Below are 12,586 nucleotides of genomic sequence, written 5' to 3'. Positions count from 1 at the left end.
GCCCACCATTTCTCGGATTACTGAGTTTCTAATTTTGTCTCGCCTGGTCTAGTTTACTGCTTTTCTAAGGCATCGCATTATATATTATATTACAACTATACAAAACAACTTCATAGTCATCTTAAGAATATGTGAAAGTTAACATTGTAATGAGAAACAGATTCTTTAAAAGTATGAGAAACTTCAATTAGTGTGTAAAAAATACAACAGCAGCTTGTGTTTTGTCCTCTAGAGGAAGATTAGATTATTCTTATCAAAGAGCATCAAATATGGCCAACGACAATAGACTAACAACAAAATAGATGTTATATGTTTCCATCTCCATCAATTCAATTTAGATCATTCAATTAAGAGATCGGCTGATCAGTGGAGCTTCCACGAACAACTACAAAATGGGAATAGGTTTAGAAACAGTGACTGCTACTGTTAGTGTTAGTTAACACTTAAGTATATAATCTATCTTTAGCAATTAATTCTATATTTTCAAAAATAATTTCCAGTTGCTTTTGTACAAAAATATTTTAAAGTAGACAACTTATCTCCTTTTGATACTGTTAGGGAGGGAGAAAGATTGAGTGGGGCTTTAGGTGCGTCTGAATAAGATGGTCATGTTTTATTTCCACAGGAAATATTTAAAATTTGAATCACTCAACGGAAGAGTAAACTTACAATATTAACCTCCTCATTACAGCAGAATCGATCATGCAACATGTAGATCTAGTTCTACACACACAAAAGGTATAGATTTTGAAAATCATGGGACAAAGACTTTCTCCATCCCAGTGGTGACGCGTCTACAATAAGGGCATCGTCCGTCAAGTTTGGAGACACACAGGGCACAGCCACACAGATGTTTACACGGACGCAGCAAGACCTGGATGGGTGCGTCATGACACATCGGGCAAGACATCACATTAACTTCTTCAATACGACTGCTGTTCTGACATTCTCCCACATCTGGATCATCGGATTGGTCTGTGGATGAGCAGGATGTCAAGTGGCTTAAGCAAAATGAGAAAGAGGCTTACCAGACTCAACATTATGATACCGTAATCATAACGTAGAAGCTATAATATAAGGTAACAGAGCAAGACACACTTCAGAAGGTCAATTCTACAAGGTTATTCTCAGAAAACAAAATGTACTATTAGTCTGACCCGTAGAATTACGCAAATCTAGATTGCCAAATTATGCCAAAAAAAAAGCAAAATTATGCCAAAATTATGCAAGTTACCATAACACCATTCGCGACATGTTTTGCACTTTTTCAGCAAGAATTTTCATGATTTTTCATGTTTTATGAACAGAAAAATTGAAAACGGAACATATCAGTATCAGTAATTTGTTGTGTATTTGGAAAGAAAACAATACACATCAGTCAGAAAAAAACAACAACCAAAAAATATAATCTCTGTAACTTTCAGCTCGATCTCTATAGAGGAAAGAAAAATGTAAAAAAAAAAAAAAAAAAGGGCATCTGGACCTCTGATCCTGCACATTACAAAAACCAGGGACACCTGTCAAACATGAAACATCAGAAGACATGAGAACAACAACTTTTGATGGATTGAACATGCTCAAGGAACAAAATCCCAACCCATGACCAATATCTTCTAACAAGGGAAATAGCCAACTTGTCACTTAAATGAGACTTATTACGTTGATTACTTTCCTTTAGTCACATGGCGAGGTGTTAATTGTTTTGTTAAAAATAGGGGAAAAAACGTGAAAAAACACGGATAATCCAAAATTATGCAAATGTTGCAGAATTGCGCGGATAAACACGGCCGCGCCGTGGTCGCACAATCGCATAATTCTACGGGGACAGATTAGTCCTCATCACATCATTCAATATAACTAGAGAAATTCAAAGCCCTTGAAAACCTCCGACATGAAAAAAATGAAGAATATCATCTATATCATCCATTATAACTAAGTGATAGAGAGACACTGTCCAAGCACAAGCAACTAGAAGATAAAGACTTTTACCCAAAAAACAAAAAGTGCATCCTCAGAATGTCAAAGATCAGACAAAAGGCTTCATAAAGCCGAAGATACCCCCTTCGTAACTGAATATCCTGCCCATATCTCAGAACCACAGCCAAAAAAATACAAAAGAGACAAGGGTATCACACAACACAGCTCCTACATGTAAGTAAAGAGAAGTACATCCACACAATAATGGTCTTAGAGTGCAGGGAATAACAAAGACAGAAAAAACAAAGGGAAAGAAAAGAAGTACGGCCTACCAGTGGTGCCCTCCAACCACCTGCCTATACATGAGACAAAATAATTGTTGACAAACTGACCTTCTGTGTCAAAGTCCAGTCTGTCCAGGGGAGCTGACCGAGGTCTTTGATGTTCACGCATTTCTAGTAACTCTTGTCTCAGCATGGACAGTTGTAGATCTTTGGTGAGGAGTGCCTGGTTTTTCTCTTCTATCACCTGTCTATTCTCTTCTATCACCTGGTCTTTCTCTTCTAATGCCTGGTCTTTCTCTTCTAATGCCTGGTCTTTCTCTTCTAGCTCCTCTATGACCTGAAGACAAAAATTGAACAAAAACTATAAATCTGCAACAAAATGCAAAACCATTCCTTACTTTCCGGAAAAAAAAAAGAATTTAAGAAAAGGGCCTCATATTCAAGATAATAGTTTTCCAATACAATATCATTTATCATTTTATGTCAAATTTTGCTCTCACACAATGATTTCATCTTGCTCCAAACAGAACGAAAATATGACAAACCCACAGCAGTTAACAGAACGTTCAAATGAAGACATTTTGTCAAAATCAAAAGGCTCATCGTACCTGACATCAGTCAACATTTAAATCCCATTCAGTTCTAGTTGTAGTTCTCAATAAAAATCAAAGAAAAAAGACATGACTATGACACGACTTTCCAGTTTTACTGCATCAAGTGCACACTCCATTAAACGTACAGACACCTCTCAAATTACTTAATAAACAAATGTGTTTCAGACACCCTACCAGCCGTGTCCCCATTCACTCTCCTCTATCTCCCTTCCCCCACCCCCATCTCCCTATAACAAAAGTTCCAAAACAAACATCAACTCAACAGCACAATTATCATGGCAGTTATGGTGTTGGCCCTCCAGTGGTTAGTCTGCTCAACCTGCTGCTGTAATGCTATTGGTTCGGATTCTGGCCCAATGTTTCGTCCTTGGGAAAGACATTTTCCACAAATTTCCTTCACTTCACAAAGGTGAGAATGAGTATGCTATCCAGAAAAATCAATGAAAGATCTTGTCAGAATGTTCATGTTCAAACACCTAGGACATGGCAGTTTGCACTGAATGTTTCTCTAAAAAATCAAAATGTTTCACAACGCAGTGCAGTAGACAATACATTGCAAAACAACATAGAACATACTTTGAAACACGGAAATACCTTTCCATAATTATTATTGTTGTTACTTTTATCATTCATTACGTATTATTAACAAAAGCACAGGACAAATTGCCGGCGTCTGCAGAGCAGCAACTAGGCGTTTTATTGTTGCAAGCAAGAGACCCAAGTTCATTTCATCAGTGGGAAGAACATTTTTATCGAGTGTCGAGGACATTTTGCTAGAATGTTGTATCCCTCTCAGGCCAGGCTGGACTTGACAGGCAGAGTTGGAAGCCTGACTCCTAAATGATCTAAATTGTATCAATGGAGGTGTAAAAAACAAATACATTTAAAAAACAAAAGCAAAAAAGACAGGAAAATCAAACCCTAAATGAAACATTCATAAGAACAAAAAAAAACCCACCATGAATAAATATCTGGTAAAATCAAACAAAAAGTTTTCCCATAAGTGGACACTGCACTACACAACAATACAATGATCCTTGCTAGAGTAAATCAAATGAGGTTTATATAATATGTTTAAAACTGAAGTTAAAACACAATCACTGGGTGGGATCACCGCTTAACAATATAAAAGGGATAAATGTTGAGCTAATCAGAAATATTTTTGTTAACTCTCTGCCTTTACTCTTCAGCTTCTCTTTTCACACAAAAAACAACTTCTGAAAAGCAACCCTATAACTTAAGCAATCAACAATGATTTCATCTTCAATAATAGGAGCAAGAGGAGAGAAAAACAATACCAAGAAATTCTCTTGTATCTTTCCATCAATTCTTCTTGGACCATAACAACCTACTAGATATAATTTTTTTTTCACTAAAGAGAAGAATGACAAATAATTCAGAGCAGGAAGAAAAGAAAGATAAACAGAGAGATAGAAACAACAGAAAGGAAAGGAAGTAAGCCCTACCACTCATCAGTAGCACCCTCCAACCACCCACAACACCACTTTGGTTATTACACAGAAGGAGTACTTCCCCCTGACTCCATGTGTCAGATTACAGTGAGTCAGTACAGCAACACTCACCTTAAGCCAAACATAGACTGGAACAATTATAACAGTGGCAAGAAGTACAAGGAACAGACCACACAAAAGCACCCACTAACCACCCATGACTTTAATTTTAAGTCTTTGGTCGTAAAAGAAAGCTTCAACAAAGGAGGAAAAAACTCATAACACACTCAGCTTTGAAGTAGAAGGAGCAGACCACACAAAAGCACCCAATAATAACTCATGACTTTAATTTCAGGTCATTGGTCCAAAAAGAGTTTCAGGAAAGGAAAAGGAAAAGTTCAAACCTCAACCTTTCATCAACACTGCCACAGTAACTGGTAAGTAGAGAGAGATGTGTTAACACTGAGAAGAACCCTAGCATAGAGAAACACAGAATGTGGCTGTTCTTATTTATCCCAAGTCTGCAAAAGTAGACCAAACGGGGATCATACAATACGTTCAAAATAAAAGTTAAAACTAATTATTTGGTAGGATCACCACTTGACAATAAAAAGGGGAAAAAAGTTGAGCTTATCACGAAGAAATTCTTCTCCATCTTCCCATCTACTCTTGTAGGGACTATAACAACTTACTTGATATATCAGTTTTTTTCAGGAAAGAGAAGAATATCGGCACAATAATTCAGAGCAGAAAAAAAAGAATGATTAAAAAACAGAGGTAGAAACAACAGAGGCAATGAAAAGAAGTAGTACCAACCACACACCAGTAGCACCCTCCAACCACCCACAACACCACTTTGGTGCATTGGTCCTAAAAGAAAGCTTGAAGAAATGAAGAGAAAAATTCATAACGCACTCAGCTTCAAACCTCAACCTTTCATTAACACTGCCACAGCAACTGGCAAGAAGAGAGAGATGAGTTAACACTGAAAGGACCCTTGCTCAGACAAACACAGAATGTGGCTGTTCTAATTCTCCCAAGTCTGCAAAAGTAGACCAACAGGGGGTTTTAAAAGTTCAAAATAAATGCTAAAAACTAATCATAGGGCAGGAACACCACTTGACAATAAAAAGGGGGAAAAAAGTTGAGGTCATCAGAATAATTTTTTTAATAATCGGCCTAAATTCCTCGGAGTTCTCTTTTCACAACAACAATAACAAAAAAAGACTTCTGAAACACACTCCAAAATAAGCAATTGACGATTTCATCTTAACAAAAAGAAAGGAGAGAAAAACAATACCAAGAAACGTTTCTGTATCTTCCCATCTCCTCTTGTTGGGACTTTAACAACTTACTTGATACATCAGTTTTTTCAGTAAAGAGAAGAATATCAGCAGAATAATTTGAAGTCGGGAAAAAGAGAATGATTAAACAGAGATAGAAACAACAGAGGCGATGAAAAGAAGTAAGACGTACCACCAGTAGCACCCTCCAACCACCCACAATACCACTTTGGTTATTACACAGAAGGAGTACTTCCCCCTGACTCGATGTGTCAGATTACAGTGAGTCAGTACAACAACACTCACCTTAAGCCAAATACAGACTGACACAATTATGACTGTGGCAAGGAGTACAAGGAGCAGACCACACAACAGCACCCACTAACCACCCATAGCTTCAACTTCAGAGCATTGGTCCTAAAAGAAAGCTTCAAGAAAGGATGAGAAAAATTCACAAGACACTCAACTTGGAAGTACAAGAAGCAGACCACTCTAAAGCACCCACAAACCACCCAGAACTTCAACTTCAGTGCATTGGTCCTAAAAGAAAGCTTCAAAAAGGAAGAGAAAAATCCATAACTTACTCAGATTTGAACCTTGACCTTTTATCAACACTACCAGAGTAACTGGCAAGGAGAGAGAGATGTGTTAACACTGAGAGGAACCCTAGCATGGAGAAACACAGAATGTGCCTGTTCTTATTTATCCCAAGTCTTTGCCTACAGTCTGGACTGCCATCTATGACACAACACACAATACAGTCACACAGAGGTCAAAGGAGAGATGGTCAAATAATATGGACACATATTTTGTAACACCAATGAGGTGAGGTCGCAAAGGTCAAAGGTTATAGCTCACCTGATTCATGGCCAGCTCACGCCAGTCACGCTCAAACCTCTGACGCTGGAGTTCTCTCTCCTTGGCCTGGATCTCTGTGTCCTTGACCTGGTTCTCAGATTTGACTGCCTCGACCTCTGACTTAATGACTTCAACCTCTGACTTAATGACCTGGTTCTCTGACTTGATGACCTGGACCTCGGACCTGATGTCCAGGTTTTCCTGTGTCTTGTCACAGAGCGTCTTGTGGTGGTCAGTGCCGGCCTTGAGCAGACCCAGCAGGAGGGGAGAGTCGGGGAACTGGCCACCTGAAGATACAAACACACACGTGGTAAACACTCTATCTACTACACCACACTGTTCGCTGACAGCTTTTAACTTTAGAAAAGTACCTGAGACATAAAAGTGAACTTTTTCAACAAAGTCAGTTGTTGGACAACACCAGTACATAGAAATTACAAAGGTTTTTAATTACTACAGAAAATTACACAACATTTTGACTCCTTAGTGTAAGACTTCGCCATACGATGTTTTGAAGAGTGATACGTGACGCTATTACACTGAGCAGTCGATTGTTGTTGGAAGAAGACTTAGACACTTCAATAGTTATTAGTCTTCATGAAAATCATTTTTTTTTCTTTTGTTACAACAATATCTGTTCAGTATAGCAAACATTAGGTAAAGTCCCTCCTCTATACATGCTCCATTAAATGAGAAAACAAAAATATTTTATTCATCTCACAACTTATTTCATGAATTAAACTGCTAAAACACCAGCATAAAATAAAACAAATTTACAACAAAATCAACCCTTTTCCCAATCAGCCCTGTAAGCAACATATGTCAGGAAAGACTGTCTCTTGTTAGGAAAGGAGATCAGTCAAGTAAAAGAAAGTGGTGATGATGCCATCAGAGATTTGCTCTGTATAGAGGAGTGACTCACAAGTCAGGTAAAAGAAGGTGATGATGGCATCAGAGATTTGCTCTGTGCTGTACCCACGTGCACGAGCTGAGGAGAACAAGTCCAGGTCCAGGTACGGTCTGGGTCCAGTTGGTTGTGGAGATGATGACGATGATGATGATGATGATGATGATGATGATGATGATGATGATGATGATGATGTTGCTGCTGCTGTTGACAGTGTGGTGGATGAGGTAGCTGCCTCAAGACCTGAGAGAGATAACACAAGAGTAAACTAATTATATGTCACATTGATCGGTAATACAAGGTAACTTAAAATTACTCAGTAAAATTGGAGATGTGAAAAGAGTTTCGAATAAAGTCAAAACAAATGAATCTTACTAGGAAAAATTAAATAGATAGAACAACAATTGAATAACGAAAAAATCTCTTCAACAGTCATGGCGCTATATAAAAAGACAGAGCATCGATTTATGGTCTCTTTTTAAAGTTACAGTCAGTCAATTTGCCCATAACCATTATTACAAGGATTAAAACAATGCTTAAAACTTCTTACAAAAGGCATGCTTTAAAATAAATTGATCCTCTATTTAAAGAAAAAGAAAAAAGAAAAAAGATACTCCAGCATTATTTCAAAACTGTACAAACACTGTCCAATAATTTCGATCCACTACTGTACTTAAAAATGTGTCATTATAAGAATTGTAGGCACCCCAGAGTGTGCATTAATCTGTCACTGAGTAATTAAAGCTGTAACGAAACACAAATATAATAAAAGTGTCATGAACAAATTTTTCATGAGGAGTTATAAAATACTGAAATCATGACATATTAACATATTTATTTTTAAATGTCAGCATCTAAAATAAAGTTCAACACAAACAAAATGATGTGACATGTCTCATTGGACCAAATTTTACCTTTTATTTGACTTTCTTGGTTTACTCCAACCACAAGCTGCAACAAAGGGAGAAAAAATGAAATAATTGTGAGAAAAAGCTCAAAAGTTTACAGCTCCTCTAGTAGAAGAAAGGTTACCATCCACTCAAAATTTGTGACTTTAAGATTAAAATAATATATAACATAGCTTCTACCCATGGTGCTATAAATTATGATGTCCTAGCCATGTTCGAACAATGAGAGAAGACACAAAAGTTAGCCCATAGTATTTTAAAATTTGTATAGAGTGAACACTGACTCCTCACTTTTATAAAACTGAACAAGGGCAAATTGATCAATGTTTTTTTAGAATAAAAAAAGAGTAGACCTATTTCTTCAAGTTACATGTTTAGAACATATATATGTCATATATTTTATAAATATCTTTTCATAAAAAAAGAATGAGAACAAGGTAGATTTTACACAATTAGCAAAATGATAGAAATATCATTAATGACATACAATCAATTTTTATTACAACAGAAAAACATATAATCACACCATGTTACCTCTTGCTGTTGAGCATTATTGATGAACTCTTGACCTTTATTGTGCAGCATGAAGTAACAGACTGGAGAGGCACAAGCATGCTGGGTCAGGGGGTCAGCACCAGGTATCCAGTCAAAGAGTTCAATACCACAGGAGAAACAACGGACCATGTCATTGTGACCTGAGGGAAAACAAGTGGAACATTTTGTAAATTATAATTATTTGACTTTTCTTTCCTGAGTTTGAAAATAACTGAAAATTTTTTACTTCATCCTCTTTTTTTGTCAATGAAAAATGAAAGAATATCTCACAAGCTCATAGCTCATGATGTTTCCGGTTGAAGACTGAGTTTTGATAAAAAGTGAAAAAGAAACAGAAGACAGTTTCTGTAGAGACTAAAACAAGGAGTTTGTATCATTATTACAACTACTTTGTCTGTGAAGTTGTTAATATTAGGAATCTACTAAAACATTTGTGTCACGACGCGGTGGAATTAGGTGCTCGTCAATTTTTTTGCAGGTGGAGTTTGGTATCATCTTAAAGCCTGTTCAGTTATCTTGTTTTGAAGAGAAAAAAATACCCATCTATCTTGAGCAGAAGTGAAGATATTTTATATTGAAAGAGGTAAGTTCATTTTATTTCAGCTGTAAAAATAGCGAGAAAATGGCTGCCAAAGCTTGGTAACTTCAAGAGCTAAAGAGTCGTTGAAAACTGAAAACTTGCATACTTTGAGCTTTTAATCAACATTTTTCAACTTAATTCGCAAGAGAATGTGTTTTTAATCGGACATTAAAGGGTTGAACAAAACACAAAAAATTTGATTAAAATTGCGAAACTGGTAGGAAAAATGCCTGTTTCTCCAATTTTGTTATTTTGACCAGCGCTTGATTTCCCCATGATGCCTCACATTTGTTTAAAGTTATAATGTTGATACTAATTATAAATTCTGTTTAGGATTGTCTTTTTGTTTTGATATTTTTATTCTACTTTCTAAAAATAAACAAATACACCTTTAAAAAGAAGAAAGTGGATATATATTGGCGCGAGTCCACACCCCTTCCTGACGTATCGCCGATATATTCGGCTGTGATAGGGTGCTTCAGTATAGTTTCATTTTAACACGATCCGTCATTTATAATTACTTTTTATTGCTATTGATAAACTCGGAAAGGATTTAGGAAACGAAAACATCTAGTTTCATCAACAAAATGATGTACACTACAACCGGACTTGAATTTTATAACTCAAACAAATTTGAATATTGCTTTCAAATAAAAAGCTGCGCATTCAGAAATTTATGAATCATATATATATATATGCTCTTGGCCTCTATTATATGATAAGATAGGCCTAGCTCTATGCTGATTTGCTTTCGTTTGGTGAATGTAATTTTTTCCGTCAAAATTTTATTTTTCATTCACCATCGCCATTTCTAACCCTCGTTTTATATTGGGATGTATTCTTCATTCAATTTCCTTCAATTTGATATCATATGTTACGTTTGGAGCGATGGTTAGTTCTCATGAAGTTATTTTGTACACTACCTGCATAGAGCCAAATCGAGTCTAGACCCCCAAAAAACTATGTCCAGAAAAAGTTAAGAGACAAATATATGATATCTTAAAATTTTAAAACCATTGTTCATTTTAGGAAACAACTTTCATCTTAGATTTCCCTAACACTGAAAACAAACCGTGGCTTCTTTAAACAGAATGAATCTTTTAAAACCTCAAAAATAAATGTTAGATGTGTGCAGTTTATGATCAACTTGAAATGAGCTGGAAAAACTATGATCATAATATGATGCTAATTAAAGTTAATAAAAACTTGAAAAACTGAAACTAAAGACAAAAAGACAACTTTATTATTGAGGCATGCTGAAAAAAAAGTTTCTTTTCGCAATCCACATAGAGACATTGGCCAAAAATCGACACTATAGTGTCAAATTTGTAGATTCTCTGTTGACACCGTATTCTTTAACTGCAACATGCCTTACTTTTATTATTTCATAGGCCTACACTATAAATTGTAAAAACTTCACCAACAGCTTTTGTATACACAGTATCAATGAAGCATCTATCATAAGAATCCGAGAACAAGTAACTCATTTTGTCAGCAACGCTTCACATTTTAATTAAACTAAAAACCCACCTGTATAGTGAAAACCTGCATCAGCCATAACATCAGGAGGAAACATTCCTTTCAGGATCTTTGGCCACAAACTAAAGGTACCAGATCTGTCTGTTGAACTTTCAAACTCTGGATACATGATACTGTACTGTTTTACCAAGGAAGAATCCCGCTCACCAATGTCCACATAATGTTTTGAACGTTCCTTCTCCAGAATACTCCTTTGTACTTCACTAGAAATATTTCCCACATCTAAGTGACACACAAGGGGACACTCAGGTGACTTTTCCTTGTGCACATGTCCAATGTCAACACACACGTCAAACTCCAACTGGAGTCCACAGAAAACACATTGGGCTCGGAGGTTAGATATCATGATGAAGCCATCTTTTGACCATTTAGCTGCCTCAACTGAGCTTGGTGAATTGTATGTAGTCAGTCGAAGACTTTCAAACAACATGGGATACCCACCAGCAAGAGGTTTGAAAGGGTGAACAATAAGTTGATGTCTACTGTACGATGTCCGTCGAGAGTGATCATTGTTCAGTCTACTCAAGAATAACTTTCTTCTCAAAGTTTCTCTATCACTTCTTTCACCCAAGTTACATATGGAAAATACTGTTTCTGGTTCCTGTATTTCAGCTCCTTCATTCATCTCATTCATTAAAGGGGACGACAAGATGGCATCTCGTTCAACAAAAAGAGATTGAACGCTTGTAATTGTTGGTGGGTTTGTTGGCGCCGTGTTTAGAAAATGACAGTTGGGACTTTTGGTTCGGTGGGCAGCAAAGGGAGACTCCCCTGACCATCCACTATGTCTAACACTGCAAGAGCGACATACTAACTCATCTGACAAGGAAAGGACATTGTCTTCGCGTTCCCAGCCGGCTTCTGCAAACTTCATTGGAGTGTAGGAGTTGGAGAGTGAAGTGAAGTTTGTCGGCAGAGGAGGACGAAAGGTACGAAGCCTTTCCAGGAAAGAAATTGACGCCATGCTTCCCAGGACTCCGGTTGTATCACACTAAAAGGATTTTATTCCAATTCATCAAGAACACAACACGCTTTCACAAGAATTTAACCAAATATTTATGTAAAATGTGATTTTCTGTTGGTTGTGTTTACATTTTCAGAGTGTGAGAGATGAGCCCCCGGAAGTGCAACGCTTTCGCGCAACTTACTTCCCTTGATTCTAAAAATAGCGACAGGCAATCCCCGTTCTGCCGTTCTGCAAGAATCAGCTGATGAAGAACAACACAGTGGAAGATCAGCCGGTGTCCCTTCGAAGTCTGATTCTTTCATAGCTGATTTCTCAGCCTCCTTTTTTTGGATAATGTTGATATTTTTGATCATGTAAAGTCAACATCAGGAAGATAATTCAGATTAATTTTTAAAAAAAATTTTTTAAACATTCGGGGACGGACATGTTGGAGGGTCTCCAACTCTCCCACCCAACCACCCAAAACACGGGCAAGCCTCAATAACTGAATAAAGAGCGTTCAAGAATTTGAGCAATTATTATTTTAAATTACTACCCTTTCAAGTGTCTGTCTTTTCCAGCTTTCACGACTGTCTTATCTTTTAAAATAATATTATAATTGACAGCGGCCGCTTTTCTTCTCTCCATATTCAACAGTCTCACTCTTTCACTTTTCTCATCTGCTTAATTGACTTCATAGTTGTTGTTTTTTCAGGCCACCCTAACTTCTTCCACAAATACCCC

At 36.9% G+C, this 12,586-nt stretch overlaps 1 protein-coding gene across 4 annotated transcripts in view; it reads right to left on the bottom strand.

Annotated features, from left to right (window-relative positions):
• Positions 1 to 35: 35 nt before the first annotated feature.
• The window catches only part of LOC101856868 (baculoviral IAP repeat-containing protein 2), a 69,577-nt gene continuing 57,026 nt past the window's right edge, over positions 36 to 12,586 (bottom strand). For all 4 annotated transcript variants that reach the window (XM_013091456.2, XM_005091869.3, XM_035973934.1 and 1 more), the window contains exons 6-8: positions 6,408 to 6,563; positions 2,310 to 2,538; positions 36 to 975 (exon numbers count right to left, since the gene is read on the bottom strand). In XM_013091456.2, the coding sequence (XP_012946910.1) occupies positions 755 to 975; positions 2,310 to 2,538; positions 6,408 to 6,563 (606 nt within the window). In that variant the 3' untranslated portion in view covers positions 36 to 754. The remainder of the gene's footprint in view (positions 976 to 2,309; positions 2,539 to 6,407; positions 6,564 to 12,586) is intronic.

Source organism: Aplysia californica, unplaced genomic scaffold (genome assembly GCF_000002075.1).
Source record: "Aplysia californica isolate F4 #8 unplaced genomic scaffold, AplCal3.0 scaffold00036, whole genome shotgun sequence".
NCBI lineage: Eukaryota > Metazoa > Mollusca > Gastropoda > Aplysiida > Aplysiidae > Aplysia > Aplysia californica.
The sequence above is the reverse complement of the archived record's forward strand: the minus strand, read 5'-3'. Positions and strand labels throughout refer to the sequence as shown.